The sequence below is a fragment of the Poecilia formosa genome, unplaced genomic scaffold (assembly GCF_000485575.1).
Source record: "Poecilia formosa unplaced genomic scaffold, Poecilia_formosa-5.1.2 Scaffold475, whole genome shotgun sequence".
NCBI lineage: Eukaryota > Metazoa > Chordata > Actinopteri > Cyprinodontiformes > Poeciliidae > Poecilia > Poecilia formosa.
Window position 1 is genome coordinate 229,969 of NW_006800414.1, and position 20,982 is coordinate 250,950.

Sequence of the window (20,982 nt, forward strand, 5' to 3'; positions counted from 1 at the left end):
TTTTATTATCAAGCCTGAAAGTTTTTAAAAAAATATTACAAAAGCCATTAAAAGATTAAATTATCAAAGAATCATCTTTGAAAAACCCTATTGCAGACAAGAAATAACTTATTTTTACTTAACATACTTTTGAAATATGCCTGAAGCAAATCATACATATTACTTTATGTTGAGCAACATACAACTATACGCTCACCTTTCCAGTGGTCCCTCCCATAAGGAGGAGGAATATAAAAGCTGTCACTTGCTGCCTCTTTCATCACAACAGACACATGCACTTACTTTTCCAGTGAATGGCAGCAACAATTGAGCCTAAGTATTTCTGCATTAGAACAGAGAACTTCTATGAGAATTCTTATGGGACTTTCAACTTTAATAAACATAATTCGATTGATCTGTATGGGGCAGTACTAAAAAATAAGTCACTTTCAGATTCGGATCTTGTTCTTATCTTAATTGTCGATATCGTCGTCACCATTGTAACATTACAATGATGATAAGTATTGCTTTGATCTGGGGAGTAGTAGTTGGATTTTGTTGCCTTTTGTGGCTTGCTCTGGGCATAAGACGCAGGTAAGACTGGACTGATGAAATGTAAATACTTGGATTTTGTTTTATTTTGTCCTTTTCCATTAAATTTCTGTTTTTAACCTTTTGTTGTAATTCCTAAAGAACTTTAAAATTTAAAAAGGTGTTGAGAGTAACAATAATTGTAATAAAACTTTTCTTTAGCCTGGAAGGTGCCATTGAGATACAGCATCTCTTCTTATAGAATGATTTGCTATGCTGATTTGCAGAAACTGTTACTGTGTTACTTGCACTGGTTTTTAGTGAATGACCGTTTACTTTCAGAGAATAAATGCAGCTTTTTGCTATAGTAATCTGAATATGCAAATGGATGGCTGGGCTAGAAATGACTTCGGTATAAAATGTGTCACAGTGATCATTGCTATGAAGTGATGAGTCACTGTGGCTGCTATTGAGCTAGAAACATAATGTTTTGTGCTGTTTTGCTCTCAGTTGTTAGGAGGATGTTTGTTTAAAAATAGTTAAATAGATAAGGGTTCAGTAAGTTTAAAAATCATCTGCCTCAGCAGAAAAACATGAATCAAACGGCTTTTAGTGTATTTTTTTTTCTTGCAATTAAGGTGGAATTATACCTTAAGTACGTATGTATACAATACATACAATATTTCTTACTATATCTGAAAATATGTGGGATTTCACAAGTATGACTGTTTTATTTACCACAAATTTACCATATTTACAACATTGTAGATTTTGCAGCGAGTGAATATCAAAGTCATTAAAGAACAAAACAGTCGACCACGTTAAAGTGGGGAATTTTAAAAATGTTATTGCTATTTTGGTGATTTCTGCAGGCAAGCTGGTGAGCCTGTCATTGAAAATGGTTTTATTCCCTACCTGGGCTGTGCTTTGCAATTTGGGGCAAACCCTCTTCAGTTCCTTCGCAGCCGGCAGAAGATGTATGGTCATATTTTCACCTGCAAGATAGCAGGCCAATACATCCACTTCCTGTGTGACCCCTTCTCCTACCACTCAGTCATCAGGCAAGGAAGACACCTTGATTGGACAAAATTTCATTTTGCTACATCTGTTAAGGTAGACACTGGTGTTAATCTAACATATTGAAAAGAAAATTTCTTAAGCTACAAGAACTTTAATAATATTCCATGACCTCCCATCTCTAGGCATTTGGTCATGACAGCTTTGACCCTCGTCATGGCTACACCACAGAAAACCTTCACCAAACCTTTCTGAAGACGCTGCAGGGGGAAGCTCTGCCCTCCCTGATAGAAACTATGATGGGCCACTTGCAAGATGTCATGCTTAAGTCAGACAGACTTAGTCCAAGTGAAGATCAGTGGCAGGTGGACGGGATCTTTGCCTTCTGCTACAAGGTGAGTAACAGCACTATAGGATGAGAAGACTTGAATCAGTGGATTCCATCGTTAAAGAAAGTGTTTTCAGATGTCGGGCAGGCTGTGTTTAAGGAATTTGATTACTGCTAAAAGGGAATGTATTTTAGGCAGTCCTGATAGAGTCCTTTCTGTTTTGGTGTTAACTAGGTAATGTTTGAAGCTGGCTACCTGACTCTGTTTGGTAAGGAGCTTGGAGAAGACAAATGTCACATCAGACAGGCTGCACAGAAGGCGTTGGTCCTCAACACTTTGGAGAACTTCAAGGAGTTTGACAAGATATTTCCTGCTCTTGTAGCTGGCCTGCCCATCCATGTTTTTAAGAGTGCCTACAGTGCCAGAGAGGTCAGTGCATAGTATTCAAGATAATATCGGGATGCAAAAATATTAAGTCATAACACCTTTCTAATTCATTTGAATGTAACTTTTATATGTCATTTAATTAATTTAATTTGCAGAACCTAGCAAAGACGATGCATGCAGAAAACCTGTCCAAGAGGCACAACATGTCTGACTTGATCTCTATGAGGATGATACTGAATGACTCCCTATCTACATTTAATGATGTGAGCAAAGCTAGAACCCATGTTGCCTTGCTTTGGGCTTCACAGGCTAACACACTGCCTGCTACATTCTGGAGTCTATTTTATATGATTAGGTAAGAAAATTGCTCTCTAGTGTTTCTCAGTTCCGGTCCTCAGAGACCACTGCCCACATATTTTAGCTGTTTCCCTTCTGTCACACACCTACTTGAATAAGTGGGTCATTAACAGGCTTCTGTAGCACTTATAGTATGGAGATGAGGTCATGCAATCATTTGAATCAGGAATTGAGACCGGGCTTGAGAAACTCTGCTTTAGGGCAACATTTCCTTATTACCACAGTGGTCATTATGTGTTGTTGTATTACAGATATTTGATTTGGAAGTTAAAACAATAAGCCTACTGTCCTGAGCACCAGCTTCTGGTGAGCTGTGCTGGAAGATTGTGTGGAAAATTGTTAGAAATTTTTAACAGACTGTCATTGCTGTATACTAACTTCCATATTTATAACAATTAATAAAGCTTCCCTTCTCAATAGACCATTAAATGTTAAAATGTTAAAATATTAACTGTTTCCTTAACCAATAACTTAATAATGCCCAACAACATAAAACCTCCCAATAATTAGTGGTGGTTTCTGATATGGGTGACCTGGGCAATCACTCAGGGTGGCATCTTTTTCGGGGTGGCATGAGCATGTAAAGTTCAGCAGGTGGACACATCTCTGCAAACAAAATGACGCAATTTTTGTCACATGTCCTCGTCAGTGACAGACAATTTTCGCACATTGAATGAAGTATGTATAGGCCTTAATGTAATGAGGCGTTTGAGCCAATAATTAAATGATATTTTGCAAATAATGCAATAAATTGTTTGTTATGCAAATGGCATAAAAACCATTTGAAAATGCATCATGTCCAGCCAATAATCTAAAAGTACAAAATAACTCTTTGTTTCTTGGAAATAAGACTTATTTAATCATATTACTTATGTTTATATGCTGTTTGCTCACTGAAACCTGGCAAAGTGGATGGCATAATCCTCATAGGCATTTAAGGACACCAGCAGTACTGTGCAGCACATTCTCTTAAAAATGCTTAAAACACATTTGAGAACAGTGTCTTGTACAAAATCTCTAGTATACTGGAAAAATGCTTATGTATGTGGATGTATAATTTTGGTAGTCTTTATTTAATTATTTAGAGTGAGGTACAGTTATTTCACCTAAAGGAACGGGCGACAAATCAAGTTGACACAAGTGATTATTGGTCACATGACACATTTCATTTTTAAATTATTATATTATGCTGCAACAGTAACACAATAACAATCCAGTAATATATTAATATTAATTTATACAAGTGGAAAGTTATTATGGTATTACCATTCAAAATGTTTACTGTTTTGGCTACATTTTTTACGTTGTATGTGTATGTTTTGTATGTTTGTATTGTTTTATTTATTTCTGTTTTAATATATAGCAATGTAGTTATGCTAAGGGCTTTTGAAATGTGCTATAGAAAATGTTCTATTGAAACCTATTTTAAAATAGGTTTTAAATAGTTAAAACCCATTTGGAAACTAAACTCTTGATAACAATATATTGAAGGATTTATTTCATGTTTGTTGGAAAATCAAGAAAAGTTATAAAATACAGGCAACAAAAGATAAAGAAATGCAACTTAAATGACTTCATACTTGTGCCCAGGAGTCCAGATGCTATGAAAGCAGCTCAAAAAGAAGTCCGGAAAGTTCTGAGGGATTCAGGTTTGACAATGAACCCTGATGAGCCAAACATGCTAAACCTGAGCAGAGACCAGTTAGACAACATGCCTATTTTGGGTAAGATTACTAAAATGTATGTTTTATTTCTACAAAATGAGTATAAAATATGTGAAACCCAGGAAATTAAAGCTTGGAATATTTTACTTTTTCAGTTAAGAAAATTTGTATTGTAAATACAGATTTTCTTTTTTTTTAATCTATTGATTATAGACAGCATCATGAAAGAAGCCATGCGGCTTTCCAGTGCCTCTTTGAATATTCGGGTTGCCAAAGAGGACTTCCTGCTTCACCTTGACAACCAAGAAGCTTACCGCATTAGGAAAGATGATGTCATAGCCCTGTATCCTCCCATGGTGCATTATGATCCAGAAATCTATGAAGATCCTTATGTAAGATGCCACATTATCCTAATCTGCTGGACTTCCTTAGAACACTTTTTAAAATCAATTTGAGTAATAAACTTGACCACTTTGTTTGATAAATAAGATGAATTGGAATGAATGTCTGACTTTAATTGAATTGACTTTTTTTCTAAAGTGCTTCGAGATGATGTGTTATTAATTGGTGCTATACAATGAAACTGAATTGAATCTACAAAGTGAAACATTGCTTTCTATTGCTCTTCATTTCTCATTCTCTTCCTTCTTGCAGGAGTACAAGTTTGACCGTTTCCTGGATGAGAAAGGTCAGGAGAAAACCACATTTTACCGCAATGGGCGGCGGCTGCGTTACTTCTATATGCCCTTTGGCTCGGGGGTCACAAAATGCCCTGGAAGATTTTTTGCTGTGTATGAGATCAAGCAGTTTCTAACTCTGATGCTGTCCTACTTTGACATGGAATTATTAGACCCTGCTATCAGAGTTCCTCCTTTAGACCAGTCCCGTGCCGGTCTGGGAATTCTCCAACCTACATATGATGTGGACTTTAGATATAAGAGGAAGGAGAACCACTAAACCCAGTGCTTACCGTGCTGATTGACTGAATTACTTACTGTAGATAATGTAAATTTTACAGTACAATAGGATATCTGTGTGTAAATAGACTAAATTATTTTTCAATGTCCTGTTTCTTTTATAAAATCAGGTTGTAGAAGATAGGCTGTATGGAATCATTAGAAATGATCACATATTTCCAGATCTTTACTGGCATTCTGTCATATCCAATACTTCTCAGAGCCATGTACATTAAATAGTTATAAACAGTACTGGCAAACTCAACACATCATGAACTTTAAATGTGCAAGTTAATAAAAATCAAAATAAATAATAAAGGCACATGATCAAAATCACAGATAAGTATTAATTAAAATTTAATTACATTTATTGATGTTCCTGTGATTTATGTCACTGCATGAACAAATGCCAGACCTGCAAACTCCAAACAACATGTTAACCAGCATCTGCTATCAGAGGGCAGAGTATGGGGCATCACCCTTAGCAGCTCAGAGTGGAGTGTAAACTTTTGCCAGCCGTATGTCTCCCAAAAGAATAGGCCTGTAATGAAAAAGCAAAAAATGATGCAGCTCTGGTCAACATTTTGTTGGAACTACACTTTTGCACTGGCTGGTTGTGAACACCAGAACTACATAACAGTAGGTTGGCGTATTATTCTTGGTTTGGGTTTTCTTTCCAATAAAGTGTATGTGAGGATATTGGTACACGCATCTCTGTGTGTATTCAAATTGAGAAGTTGCAGATCCTTGTAACATCATTGAAAACTTTAATCTTAGCTATTTGACGCTTTTGGCATTTTGTCTTTCAGACAAAATAAAATATCTGGGTTTATTTGGGGCCATCAAAACCATAACCTCTAGGTTTTCCATTGGTGTGGGTTGCTGCAAACAACATCATGCAGCTCAGCTGAAATAGGTGGAATTTAGAGCCAAACATATGAGGTCACCTCTGATTTAACCACACCACCACAATCACGCTCCATCAAAAACTCTGTGTGCTTCAAAGCAAGTGAGACCAACTTGTTGTCCGTCTGCTGACTGAAGATCATCTTGATAAGCTTAAGGGGTCAGAGATGGAGCTTTCCGAGGAAAAATAAGGCACTTCCTGTTATGAGGGGGCAGGGCCTATATTACATCAAAATATGACTAATTAGGGTTTGTCATCAAAGTTTGTCCCACTTTGATGACTCCTGCCAAATTTGGTGCTACTTGGCCATTGTGAGTGAAAGTTATAGTGTTTCATTTGCTTTGGCAAGTAAGCCAAGTCTGCCACTTGGCCACTCCCTCTAAACATGCTCAGAAACTCATATTGATAACTTTTAATCCCCCATCCCTTAACTGTATCCTGACCAAAAATGAAGCCGACAGTGTGTAAACATAAAAAATGGCAAAAAATTTAACCTTTGGCTGAAAATGGCCGCCTCCCTGTACTTCTTAGAGCAGGGGTGCTCAAGTCCAGTCCTCCAGAGCTACCGTCTTCCAACTTTTAGATGCATCCTTACTCCAACAGACCAGGATCAGCTCTGAACAGGCCTGGCAACGAGCCATTCATTTGATTCAGGCGTGTTAGAGCAGGGAAGCATCTAAAAGTTGCAGGACACCGGTCCTTGAGGACTGAACATGACCACCCTAGAGCATACAAGCAGCAATACATTGACAGTGACTTGGTAAATTGACAGAACTTATATAGCGCTATATCCAATCATTTTTGACCAGTCAAAGCGCTTTACACTAGAGTCACATTCACCCATTTGCACTCACATTTATACACCGATATGCATCTCAGTAGGCAATTTAGGGTTAAGTGGCTTGCCCAGGGGCACATTGACATGTGGCAGGAGGAAGCTGGAATTGAACCTACAACCTTCTGATTGCAAGACGACTATTCTATCCATAGAGCCACAGTTGCCCGTAACTCTAATTGGAGGACTTTTTTCAGTAACAAGTAATCGAACATGTTACTAATTAAATCCAGTAATCATATTAAAGTTATTTATCCAAAATCACTGCATATTGCTATTTTTGGCATTTTCTCTAGTAAGTTAATTTTATTTCCTCTACGTGTCTTGAGGAGTGATGCTACAGTGATCAGCAGAGATGGCACACTGCTAGAGACTTGTAAACAATGGAGGGAGATGCATATTTTGTTGCTGGAGAAACAGGAGTTATTTTGAGGTTTAATCAAAAAACTCAATGTTTTTTTGACAAAGTATTTTGATAAAATAGTTTTTGTCAAAAAACAAAAAAATTTTTTAATTATTATTTGTTGTTAATAATCGTCGTGGTTTTTTGGGGGTGTGAAGTTTCTTATTTGGGCTCGGAAATGAGCAGATAATCAGCCCCAGAATTTGACTGACAGGTAGTTTTAGTCAGGCTGTCCCTGTCCATCATTTCCCTGATGGTTCGTCCTGTTGTGTCTCTGTTAATGTCAAAGTTATACATTTGCTGTGAATGACGTCGTGCTTTGCGTTGCGCTCCAGAAAACGGCAAACATCAAGACTAATATGGACAGCGCAATAAAAGTGAAAACAGCCACGAATGAACAAGTTTTGTAAATTTGCACAATTATTCTAATCATTAATATTGAGATAAGTGTCACAAATCACACTTTCTGTGTGATTTGTGACTCTTACTTTTTCTTTTTTGGACTGTTGTAACCATTAACCAAGTGCCCTTCAGTTCCTCCTTCTAAGTAAGTATTGGTAAAGCTCCATGTAATTCTTGCGTTTAGTGTTATCAGCAGATGCTGAAAGTAACTAATAAAGTAACTTGTAATCTAATGTAGTTATTTTCCAAATCAAGTAGTAATCCAAGTTACTTTTTCAAGGAGTAATCAGAAATCCGATAAAAGCTACTTTTTCAAAGTAACTTTTATCATTGGTCATAAGTCTAAATAATGATCTTTTTTTATTATTAAATTTAAATGAATAAGATTTTTAAAGATACTCTAATTTAACGTGATGCACCTATTTTATAAAGTGAAAGTAGAACTTAACTGACATTCCTGATGTGTCAAACTCTTTAGATGTCAGTCGGTCTAACTACATGGATATCCAAACACACAGATATAAGGCTGTCCTGATACTTTATAGTTTTTATTAAAACAGTGCATTAAACCACTAAGCATACAAAAATCACCAAGAGGTAAAGATGCTTGTGAAAAACAATACATAAATGATGTATACCTCTACAAATAAGAAAAAATAATTTTGCCTATTTCTATTGTTAATTAATCTAACATTAAGCCTGTCTTCAGTCTTTCAGGTTTTGTCCGGTTTGTCCATGTCCTCTTTGGTAAAGCTAAAGGGCTTATCGTAGCCCATGAGATGGTTATAGTCTTGAGGAATGGGGAAGAGGTCTGGATTCACAAAAAGCCCCATGTGGCCAGCATAGAAGTTGGCAAACATCTTGCTGACAGCTGGGATCCGGACTTGGCTCTGATGGAACACACAACGTTTCTCAGTCAGGAAGACACTATAGGTGATGGCAGTGTAGGTATCTCTATCTGGATCGTGGTACAGACGAATAACGTAGCCCTTTGTGATGAAATGGAGGATGATGGGAGTGAGGAAGGTGAAGAAGCCAATGATGCCACAGGAAATAACCTCAAGGGCAATGTTACCCATTCCCAATCCAGTCTTCAAAAGGATTTGAGGCATGAGGATGAGGCTGGCGCCGCTGGTACTATAAGAAAATATCTTCACCCCTGTACAAACAAGATTCACAGGTCATTGCAAAAAGTAACAAGAAAAACACCTTGTATATTAATTCTAATTTAGACAACATTTTTTTCCAAACAGACCTTCAGGGCAAAATAAGAGGTTAAGAGAACAAAACTTAGGACATACAGAAGACAAAAAAATAGGAAAACAAGTACCAGAATAGTGAAAGAAAGAAGGCTTGAACTTTTTGGGTTGCGGATCTACAGATTTTGTACCTGAATTTCCAAATGGAAAAGAAAATTCAGAGGAACTTACCATAATTTGAAAAACTTATACACAAAGCAGGGGCTCTGCAACCCAGAGCTCCAGGGCCTCCAGCCATTATTTTGATTTTTTTCCTTCCTTTTCAAAATTTGCCATTTTCAGGCACTTTGATGAGAACAGGGTCAGACCTGTGGTGGGTAATTTACTATAAAGTAACATCTGCTGATCATGTTATATTACACGCCCACCAAGCAAACCTGTTTGGATCACACATACAAGGTTGGATGTTGTTTTTCTACAGCTGCATCGGAACCAGATGATCTGTCCCTGGTCTTGGATCCCTTATTGCTGCTATAAAACCTGTGTTGACTCTGCCTGGCAGAGCCTTCATTCACAACTGCTTCATTATTGACTGTCATATAAGCTCTCTGTATTCAAAATGCAAATAAACCTACAAAATATTGAGTGATTTCATTGAACAATGCTTGGTAATTATCTTTTTCTACAACAGACCACTTCAGAAAAAGGACTTTGCAATTGCAGGATGATCTTCTATGCTGTAGGAATTCACACAAACAAGAACTCAATCCCTGTGTGCAAAGGTGCACGGCGTTTCCGCACACTTTTTACTGCGCTTCTTCTTCTGTGCTATTTTTACCATTCAACTCTTGCATTATTCAACTTGTTCTGCTATTCCCGGCTATATCCTTTGGTATTCATAACCTTTATACTTTTTGTAATATTTTGCTTTTTATGAATTTTTTAGCCCCATTGAAATTAATGGAACACGAACAGTTTCCTCCTGTGGTAGAATTGAGAATTACAATATAAAATATCATTTGTGTTTCAGCGCCTGTCTAACTAATTACAATGAATCATCCAGTTTCAGAGCTGTCCGGGAGGAAACAAGACAGCGGCCATTTTGATTTTGGACAGTAAAACAGCTTTGTGCTGAGAACAACAGGAAAAGTGATTAGTTTTAAAGGACTGTTTCATATAACTTTGCATACAGGTTGTTTAAGCATTTTACATCCAGTAGATTATTGGTTGCTAATATGCTATGGTTACATGGCGTATTAAAATTAGCATTGTCAACTATCATGCTAGCAAAAACTAACATAATTATGATACCCTTTAAGCTAATGTCATTTTAACTAATTTGAGCTTTTACATTGTCTTTTTTCATACTGCATGTAGCGCCTTTAAACGCAACATGAGCGCTACGACGCTCGCGCTGGGTTTACACCTGTGCGGCAGTGAATGAGACCTGCTGCTGCTGTGCGGAGCTACGCAGGTGTGTTAGAATCACGGCAGCAAACCAGAAAAACACAAAGAACTTTTCACAGTTTTTCCCTCCAAACTAACCGNGTCCAGTCCTCGAGAGCCACCATCCTGCAAGTTTTAGAAGTATCCTTACTCCAACAGACCGGGATCAGCTCTACAGAGGCCTGATAACGAGCCAGTCATTTGATTCAGGTGTGTTGAAGCAGGGATGCATCTGAAACTTGCAGGATGGCAGCTCTCGAGGACTGGACTTGGCCACCCCTGAGCTAGATAATACCAATGCAGCACCTTAAGCTTGTTAACAAGTAGCCTGTAGGCTACCGATGGTGTTGTCTATGTTCAGCTACAATTTATTTTGCCCCCAAAAAAGTTGACCCTCCCGCCCCACCGTTGTCTGTCTGGAGCTGGGGCTGAGTATAACAGCAAGTCTCTAAGAATCTCCCTCCCCCCTTCGATCATACACATCTTTCAACCAGGCAGCTAGTTGTAAGCCCAGAAATGGTTTGGAAACCACTTGGGGGGCCCAGGAGAAAAAGTTCGGGAACCACTGCTATAGGTCAACATGACCTGAGTGAAGTTGGCCCCCCGACCTTCATCAAATCAGACAAAATTGGTGTCAAACGTTTGTGCTGGTTTGTGCAGCAAAAATTTTCGTTTGTGCCGCTATCATTTTAAAGATATAAAGAAAGTTGGATTTCATAAAAGTTGGGGGGGCTGGTTGACCTTTTGACCTTTACACTTTCATTAATATCTTCAAAGCCAAAGCAGCACAAACAAAAGTTTTTGCTGCACAAATCAACACAAACGTAGCCGAGTTGATTGACACCCATTTTGTCTGATTTGAAGAAGGTGGGGGGGCCAACTTCACTCAGGTGTCAACATGCTAGTGCTAGCCTAAATGCGATCATTAGTACCTTATGAACTGTTGGGACCTTTGAATTTAGCTTTGTAAGCCAGTATTCTGCACCAATTTCTAATACTGTTTGGGTGGTATTTTTGCATTTTCTCCAAAAACATTTAGCATACAGCATTCACATTGCATTTCCGGGGCAAATGCCGTTTTTCTAGTTTCTTGACAATACTGCTTTCTCTGACAATATGTTTCTGCACTGAAATCAAACTATGTTATCCTCCTTAACATGTCTGTGTCAAATTTTATTTGAACTATGACTGGTCCCAAATTTATAATCATCATACATCCACACTTTCTGATGATAAAAGAACAAAACAGTTTGAGATAACTGACCCCTGATAGCAGTCCCCAGGCTGCCCGTGTAAACCAGGCTTCCATCCTCAGTGTAGCTTGTTGTAGAGAGACTCTGGCTGCCCTGACAGGTGGAGTGAACCTGCTTGCACAAATGAATGAATAGACAGACAGACAGACACACATACACACACAAACAAGAGTTACATCGATAGGTTTCATTATTTTTGCAAAAATGCAAAGAATGTCACTGATAGAGGAAAATAAACATAATCAGATATCTGTCAATTTAAAAGAACCCCCAAATTCTGTTGATGGCTTTAAAGCAGGGGTCCCCAAACTACGGCCCGCGGGCCGGATCCGGCCCGCCTCCACATTTGGTCCGGCCCCCTGAACAATACCAGAGAGCATTCAGATTTTTTTTTTCATTTATTGTATTTTCCGGTTTATATGTGGATTTTTCTTCAACCACCAGGGGGCTCTTTAGCAGGAAGTGTGTCTTGTAAACTGTAGGTGTTTTGTCTTGCATGGCGCATTGCTGCCATCTGTTGGACTTTTAGGGAACTGCTTGACTTTTATGTTATTTAATCAGTATGGTTGTTTGCTAGCGGTAGAGCAGATGAACGCACGTGTCTGTTATGAACGCTGCATTCCAGGTCGAGTTCTTCGAAGCAATGCCTGTAAGGAGCAGCTTATAATTCAAAACGAGCCTTTATGTTAACACATGAGAAATTAATGTGTTAAAAATCAATTGAGAATCCCCCCCCCAAACAGTTTCCAAGACCAGCAACGCAGGTGATAAATGTCACACTTTTTCTGTTACAAACTGACTTCGGCCCCCCACCAGAGAAGGGAAAAGTTATGTGGCCCTCAGAGGAAAAAGTTGGGGGACCACTGTTTTAAAGTCTTGTAGAGCCTTTGTGAACAATGTAACTCAAAATTTTAGCAGTCTTCAGCTAACTTTTGATAGTTGATGGCTAAATCACCCACTGAATTCACCACAGGTACAGATGATGTGATGATATATTTTATTTATCAAGTTCAAAAAACAAATTCCTACTACATAAAATCATTACACACACAGAGTAATATATATTCTAAGTGTTTCTTTCTATTTATTTTATGTTATTCTGGTTCACAGCTAATGTAAATTAAAATTTACAGTTAATGAGAATACTATTACAAAAAACCAATGGTAAAAAGAATTTAATATGTCAACGTTATCCTTGGAGGAAATTAGCATTTAGAAAACAGTCCTGTACAATACCTACTCCCAGTACTCTGTCAGGGGTCATTTTGTATGAATTACTGCATCAAGTGACTCATACAAAATGAATCACTTGAATCATTTTGTATAAATTCATTAATTCCACATGATCTGCTGTGGTATCTCCCCTCTACAATAAAGGTCTGCAGCCTGAAGTGACCCAATTCCAATTTTTTGTCAAATCGGATTCTTTTTGCTGGGCCGTTCACACTGCCACACATATTCGACCTGTATGTGTTCTGCAGTCTGAACGGGCAAACGACCTGAAAGTGTCCCGCATGCACAGTAGAGGGCGCAATAGCGTCAGCGTTCTCAGTGTTCTGCCAACCGCAGTAAAAAGAAGAAGTGCTCAGTGTTTGCAGAAGTAAACATGGAGGCTAACGGTGGAGCTTAGCTTACATCAGGGGTGTCCAGAGTGGGTCCTCAAGGGCCGGCATCCTCCACGTTTTAGTTCTCTCCCTGGTGGTAACAGCAACCTCCTCAACAAGTCAATGTTCTTCTTAGACCTTCTAATGAGCCATCATAGGATCCAGGTGCGTTACACCAGAGAGAGAACTAAAACATGCAGGATGCCGGCCCTCCAGGACCAACTTTGGGGACCACTGGCACACATATTTGAAATTGTCTTTTTTTTTATGAACATCTTTGTTTACAAATACAAAGAAAAACAAAGAAACGGAACACAAAATATTGCAAAGTATGCCAGCGTATAGCTTACAACAGTAAATACATTGGTATGAAAAACAAAAAGAATAGAGAGCAGATATTACAGGCATGACAAATTAAAAATATTAAGAGATCTACAACATTCATAAGTTTTTACAGCTTTTTTTGTTCATACTCTTGGAAATAGTGGATAAATAGTTGATTTCCTTAACCAAAACTGTAAAAAAAGGTGAAGAAGATGAAAATTTACATTTGTGAATATGAAATTTGCCAAATATAATAATTGATTGATTGCCAGTCTTTTGTCTGCATTAGTATTCTTACCATAAAACCAAAAATAATATGCTCATACCTCAGGGAACATTTAGCATCAATATAACAATTTATAAAGTTATTAAACTCTTTCCAAGATTTTCTTGTGATACGACAATTCCAGAATAAATGACTAATTGTTTCTGGATGCTCTTTGCAGAACTTACAGTTGGGGTCTACTGTTTTGTTACTGTGCCATGTACTGATTAGTAGGATAAATTCGATGTAACCGTTTAAAAGAGACATCTTTCATTTTGTTGTTTATGACAAGTTTCTGATGATGAGTCCACCTTCATCAGGGACAGAAATCTTCCAATAGAAAACAGATGAAGGTACAGAAATAACATCTTGTTGAAAATAGTTCTGTTATTCTTACAAGTAGAAGAAAAACACTCTTTACCTACGATGGAGTCAGTTACATTCAACAAGGCTTTATATTCATCAACAACATTATTCGTAAAGAGTTCACATATTTCATTAGTTACAGCATCAAACACAATATCATATTCTTTAGAAGTTACAGTGAGTTTATACTTGAGTTTGAACTCATTGTAACTGAGTAAACACCCATTTTTGTTAAACAGCTGAAACACCAGAAGGATTTTATTGTCGAAGCACTTAGGGTAAAATAAAGAATTATTTTTGTGAAGGATATATTGGTTATTCCAAATGAAGAATTTATGGGGAGAAAATGATGCTTACATAAAAGTGCCCATGAAAGAAGTGCTTGTTTGTGAAATGCAGAAAGTTTTACTGGTATTTTCTCTACTTTATAATTACAGAGGAGGTGGAAATTAAGACCCCCTACACTGGAGAAAATGTAATTTGGGAAAGTATTCCAAATGGAGGATGATTTTTTTAGATACGACTTTAACCAATTTATTTTGAATGTTTTATTTAAAGTTGTGAAATCTAGAAATTTCAACCCTCCTTTTTCATAAGAATTCATTACCACTGATTTTCTTAAGTAATGTATAAGATTTTTCCATAAGAAATTGAATAACATTTTGTCAATAGATTTTATAGTTTGGTTGTCTGAATGCAAGAAGAGCGCAGGATAAGTGAGCCGTGATATTCCCTCTGCCGTAGATAACAGGGTTACCCTAGCCCTGAAACATCAGAGAAAGTTTGGATTCAATTTAAAGCAGGGGAAACTAGACCTATTTTCCTATCTCTTAAAAACAGTCGTACCATCAGCCAACTGACTAATTCGTATTTCTTTACCAAATACAGAAATACTTTTAAGTTGATTTATAGAAATGTAATCAGAAAGAGTCTGAGTAGCTAAAAGGAAGAGATAAATGGAAATTGGGCAGCCCTACCTAATTCCTTGGTATAGGTTAAATCTAGGTGAGGTGCCATTTTTTTTAATTTAACAGAGCAATTAGCATTACTATATAATGTTTTAATTGTACTGCAGAAAAAAGGACCAAATCCAAATTTATGAAGACAGCTAAAGATAAAGTTCTGATTCATGGAATCAAATGCTTTATAAAAGTCTAAAAGTATGAAGCTATTATCTAATTAATTCTGAATAGTCCAGAATATCAAGAACGAGCCGTATGTTATTGGAAATGTGTCTATTTTGCAGGAATCCTGATTGTTTCTCCAATAACTGTATTTAAAACTAGTTTAAGTCTTTTTGCAAATACTGATGCTAGGATTTTATAATCATTATTTAAGAGACATAGCAATTATCAAGAAGTAACTTGTCTTTTTTGGGCTTAGATTTAAGGGTAATAATCCCCTGACTTAAAGTCGGGGGCAGAGACTTTTTCAATGCTTTCTAAGAAAACTTTAGCTAGAAAAGGAGCAAGTTGATCACCAAACTGCTTGTAGAATTCCCCATCTGAACCAGAGGATTTATTGTTCTTTAAATGGTTTATAGAATAAATTATTTCATTAATTGTTATAGTACAATCACAAATCTCACGTTCAGAATCAAGTATTTGTTGCGTATTGACAGAACTCAAGAAGAGTTCAGGATTTCCACTTGTTTGATCAAGAGCATAAAGTTTACTGTAAAAAGAAGAGACATAATTTGCAATAATTTTTGCATCAGAGGATACTTGCCCATCTATGTTTTACTGTTGAATTGTATTGGATTTAGCGCGGTGCTTTTCTAATTAAAAAAAAAATAGGAGGAGTAACATTCGCCCTCTTCCAGCCATTTTAACCTGGATCTTACAAAGACTCCTTCTGTCCTGTTTTTGTAAATCTCGTCCAGCTTATTTTGTAAAGTGGCTAAATTTATTTGATCAACATCTAACAAATCTAAGGAACTTTTTTTGGAAAGCCTCATAATTTCGTTAATTATTTTCTTTTCTTCAACTTTCCTAGACTTTTTAAAATCAGAACCAGTTTGTCTTAGGAACTTCGCAATCTCAAATTGAAAAAGTTCCCAGATGGCTCCATATTTTTTTTCAGTATTAGCTTTGTCAAAAAAAATAAGAAATTGTTTGCAAGATTTTTTTGTTGTACTGAGTCTAACTTAAATAAAGAGTTGTTTAGGATCCAGTAGGCTTTCCTCTTCTGTGAATGGTTACCAGACAGATTTATAAAAATATATATTGCTTTATGGTCTGTGAGCAGAGTGGGAAGAATATTGACAATGATGTTATTGACTTTTAAGGAGTCAGATACTAAACAGTAGTCAGTATGAGACTGTTTAGACCCATCATTATTACTCCAGGTGAAAGTGGAGTCCAGTGGACATTTTTCTCTCTATAAATCCGTTAAATTGTATCTCTGCATGATCGATTTAAGAAGAGTGTTTGAATCTTGAGTTCGAGACGGCCATTTGTCCAGCTGATTGTCCAACAGGTGTTACATCAAAATCTGTGACCCATCATTTTCTGTGACTGCAGAGGGCAACAGAGCGCAGGGACGTCTTGAAGATCAGTGAGAAGAAGAGTATTTACGTAAACTGCATAAATACTGATACAGCTGGGACTGTAAACTTCACGGCTCTTTTATTACCATCACACTGATGGAGAAAATATAGCGTATTACTTCGTATTTGACTCTAAACTGTTTGATCATTGCACTGAATGCCTAAGTGCTGCAATTAAAATATGTAAACTAAATGTGGCCGTTTAATAAATTGTTAAACGATTAAGAAATGATTCTAAGCGCTCTGGTAGTTTTTAACACGATTTTTAATGTTTTTGCCACCATTACAGTCATATCACACTTATAACAATATTTAACCCTCAAATGGCCAGGATCACACTGGTCACAGATTTTGATGGCCATAATAATCCGTGACCAGTGTCAATTTGGATACAATCGGATACGTATCAGATATGCAAGTGGCCCGGGTCGCATTTGAAAAGAATCCAAAGTGTGCTGTTCAGACTGTCATGAAAAGATCATACAGGTCGCATTACGTCAAAATAATCCTGGATTGGGTCACTTCAGCCTGCAGTGTGAATGCAGCCTTAGAGTTCAAGAGCTATTTTTCATCCTCCATCCTGCTAAATAAAACTAAATTAAACAATTAAAACACACAGCTCTAGAGACTGTGTGTGTACTACAGGGTTTGACAGCATTAAGCAGAAAGGACTTGCTGTAGCGTTAGCACATCGGAGCTGCAGTAATCTTTGGCTATGTCTGCTCCTTAGGTTTATTTGTTTAAAAAATTACCTAAGTAAGTTTTTGGGGGGAAAAAAGTACTGATAGGAGGAGTTATACTGCACTGTACGTTTTACCTGATTGATATTATTACTATTGCTACTCTTACTTAATTAAGATTAATATCTGTTGTGGTTATGTTATTGTACGGTGTTCTAAGATTTTGTTCCATGTGCCCCTTTTTAACTTGAGCACCTGCCCATCCAAGGGTATTGCTAATCATATGATTTTTAAATCCCTTTTTTAAATGAAACGACGTATATTTCTGATTTTCAAATTTGCTAAAAATTGTTCTGGACATTTACATGGCTCTCACAAGCATGAGCCAACAACATGAAAATGTGCTCCAAGTGTGTGACTTTAAAGTGAGTGCTAAGCTATCTAAAACGAGCTAGTTAGCAGTAGTGGTGAGTTACCTTGCTGAGGATGGGAGCAGACCTCCTAACAGTCCTAAGCGGCACGAAATGCCTCAATGAGAAGGAAAATAAATGCACAGCGTGACGGGGAAGAGACTGAACCAACCTAACCGCCATAATTGCAGAAAACTTTCAAGTCAACGCTTGTCACTGCACGATATGTTCCGGATGCTCCAGCCACTTTAGTCGCTCATTTGCGCATGCGCTGAAGAAACACTTCCGGATTATCTAAAATTGTAAATCAATAAACTCTAACAAAATTTTTCATATTAAATACCACTTGTTATGAGAGGACCTATTTTCCTAGACGATGTTATAATTATCTTAATAAATAATTGTCATTGTGTTCAAAGAACAAAGTACTACAAAATACAGTATACCAAATAATAGTAACATCAGCCAGGGGTTTAGAGCATCATGTACAGAAATTGAAGTTAGATCATGCACTGGGTGTTTTAATTCCCCCACCGATTTTTGAATGAAATGGTACCTGAAAGTAGTTAAATAGATCAATTTTAAAAGTCACAAAAAAGGGATTTAATATTGAATTTACATGTGTGAATAAAAAAAACTTTGCAAAAAATACAATCAAATCAATTAAAAAAATATTTTTAATACTTGTGTAACCCAACGACAATATTATCCTAATGTAAAACAAAATCCTTATATACTATTGATTATAAACCAACAGACATCTCCCCAAATCTTTATTTTATGAAACAGGATTGTTAGCTAGTAGCTATCGTTGTTTTGACCATAGACATTAATATTTATGTGTTGGTCCATCTCAGGGTGAAAGCTTAGCCGTTGACTTTTGAAAAGATACATGCGTTAATAATATTTTGTTTATGACATCTCTTTGAAAGTGGTAGCTTAGTCATAGGCAAGTTAACTACATGAAATTAACTTAATGTTATCACCACATGAAGTTAACAATCCCTTGGACAACTTGTGTTTTTGAGACAGCGACATGTCTAGTTTAGTCATAATGTTTAGTTTTGTAAAAAGGTAGATATCAATTTCTTGATAGTATCATCTTAAAAAGGACCCTCTTCCTCTTGGCCAAGCTTTGAGTCCTTCAAAGCTTGGCTTAAATGCTTTAACCAACACAGAGGTCACTAGAGATTGTTAAACCAAAAAATAATACACTTTTTGCCAAAACTGGACCTACTTCTTTTAACCCAGATGATTATGCACAATAGAGACACAACTGAAATACTCAACAGACTAAGGATTCAGAAAGTGTATAATGTACCCCTACTGCCTGTTGACAGGAGGCGTTATGAACTGTAATTTGAGTCACAGATTTTGGGCTGAAGCCTTAAATACATTTAAGGGCCTTGCCCAGTTAGACCCACTTTTATACTCTTGATCACTTTTGAATTTGCCTTTGACACAAACTGTTTTATGGTTAAGCAGAAACCGACAATGGTTAAAATTAACTGAATGTGTTTGCTTGACCACCACATCCATAACTTTACATTCATTTCTGTACAAATACAGGAGCATTCCATTAATTCAAATATCACTGAAAAGCAAATATCTGGGCTGTGTCTTCCATCCTTCTTGCTAAACAGATCAAACTTGTCAGGTTGCATGGGGTCAGCTGTGAACAGTCCTGTCCATATCCAGCCACAAATTCTCTACTGGATTGAGATCTGAGCTTTGACTGGGCCCCTCCATAACATCCACCTTGTTTTCAACCCATCTCTCTGTAGCTTTAGCTGCACGCTTCAGTTCAGGGCTGGACCTCTCATATCAACATGTCAACAACAGACTTTTTATCATTCTTAGATTGCACTGGCTCCCTGTAGCTCAGAGAATAGACTTTAAACTATATCTACTATTACTAGTGTCATTTGTAATTAGCCTACATCATTCTGCTGATGATTTTAAACCTAGAGGAGTAGCAAACAGACAAAGATGCTCTAATTAATTAAGTGTGGCATGTTACGTTGATTATCTGTAAACACTGAATTTACTGTACACAAGTTAGGTTTAGCATTTGGAGCAGATCTGTAAAATGCGCAAAACATGCAATCACTACAAAATAAGTCAAATAATGCTCCTGGAGGCCCCTTGGTGGTGTTGGGGACCTAAGCAGTCGCTTGGCTTGAATATATGGCTTAAGCTCTGCCTACTGCTGAGAAACAGATTTACACACGGGCCATGTTCCATCCATGTATTGATGATGAAGTTAACTGAACTCCATGGGATGTCAAGGCCTTAGAGATTATTTTGTATGGGAGTAGTGATGGACTCTGACCTGAACCTTCAGAGCCACATTAAGACAGTTCTACCACCTGAAGAACATTAGAGGACTGATGTCTCAGCGAGATCTAGAGAAACTCATCCATGCGTTTATCTTCAGTCGTATCTATTATTGTAACAGCGTCTTCACAGGTCTGCCTAACAAATCAATCCTCCAGCTGCAGCTGATCCAGAAGCTGCTGCTGATGTTCTCACTAAAACCAGGAAGATGGAGCACATAGCACCAGTGTTAAAGTCCCTACACTGGCTCCCTGTAGCTCAGAGAATAGACTTTAAAATACTGTTAGTTTATAAATCACTGAACGGTTTAGCACCACAATACATTAAAGATCTGCTGTTGTTGTATCAACCTTCCAGACCCCTCAGGTTCTGGTTCTGGTTCTGGTTCTGCTCTGCATCCACAGAACCAGAACCAAATGAGGAGAAGCAGCATTCGGCTTCTATGCACCACAAATCTGGAACAAACTTCCAGAAAACTGTAAAACAGCTGAAACACTGACTTCCTTTGAATCTCGACTAAAACCCAGATGGTTAGAGTTTTATTTGAAATGTAATCAATTATGAATTTAATGATGGCACTTGACTAAATGTAATGTTTTGATTATTGAGTCTATGTTGCATGGCTTTGTGTTTTGTGTTTGTTGTGATGTAAAGCACTTTGAAAAGCCTTGCTGCTGAAATGTGTTATACAAATAAAATTTGATTCGATTTGATTTGTATTGTGCCTCTTAAGCTAAATCCATTAATGCTGTCACCTTTGGTAATAAGGTTTTCTTTAAATGA

The 20,982-nt window shown here is 37.2% G+C and overlaps 2 protein-coding genes across 2 annotated transcripts; one reads left to right on the forward strand and one right to left on the reverse strand.

The window, feature by feature from the left end:
- The first annotated feature begins 223 nt into the window (after window positions 1-223).
- cyp7a1 (cytochrome P450, family 7, subfamily A, polypeptide 1) lies at window positions 224-5,556 on the forward strand. The gene is made up of 8 exons (XM_007578353.2): window positions 224-573; window positions 1,383-1,623; window positions 1,713-1,922; window positions 2,091-2,285; window positions 2,399-2,598; window positions 4,191-4,324; window positions 4,478-4,656; window positions 4,919-5,556. The coding sequence occupies exons 1-8, from the start codon at window positions 491-493 to the stop codon at window positions 5,219-5,221; spliced, it is 1,545 nt and encodes a 514-aa protein (XP_007578415.1). The 5' UTR covers window positions 224-490; the 3' UTR covers window positions 5,222-5,556.
- A 2,732-nt stretch (window positions 5,557-8,288) lies between these two features.
- tmem70 (transmembrane protein 70) lies at window positions 8,289-18,140 on the reverse strand. The gene is made up of 3 exons (XM_007578354.2): window positions 17,929-18,140; window positions 11,677-11,776; window positions 8,289-8,926 (listed from the first exon to the last, which is right to left on the reverse strand). The coding sequence occupies exons 1-3, from the start codon at window positions 18,043-18,045 to the stop codon at window positions 8,481-8,483; spliced, it is 663 nt and encodes a 220-aa protein (XP_007578416.1). The 5' UTR covers window positions 18,046-18,140; the 3' UTR covers window positions 8,289-8,480.
- Between the last annotated feature and the right edge of the window lie 2,842 nt (window positions 18,141-20,982).

What these genes read in the sequence shown, in the direction of transcription:
- cyp7a1 (XM_007578353.2), top strand. Translation starts at nt 491, where the DNA reads ATGATGATAAGTATTGCTTTGATCTGGGGAGTAGTAGTTGGATTTTGT. An exon ending in ATTTTGCTACATCTGTTAAG is followed by an intron (nt 1,624 to 1,712) that starts GTAGACACTGGT and finishes TCCCATCTCTAG; the next exon opens with GCATTTGGTCATGACAGCTT. An exon ending in TCTTTGCCTTCTGCTACAAG is followed by an intron (nt 1,923 to 2,090) that starts GTGAGTAACAGC and finishes GGTGTTAACTAG; the next exon opens with GTAATGTTTGAAGCTGGCTA.
- tmem70 (XM_007578354.2), bottom strand. Translation starts at nt 18,045, where the DNA reads ATGGCGGTTAGGTTGGTTCAGTCTCTTCCCCGTCACGCTGTGCATTTA. An exon ending in CTGCTCCCATCCTCAGCAAG is followed by an intron (nt 11,777 to 17,928) that starts GTAACTCACCAC and finishes TTGTGCAAGCAG; the next exon opens with GTTCACTCCACCTGTCAGGG. An exon ending in CCTGGGGACTGCTATCAGGG is followed by an intron (nt 8,927 to 11,676) that starts GTCAGTTATCTC and finishes TTGTTTGTACAG; the next exon opens with GGGTGAAGATATTTTCTTAT.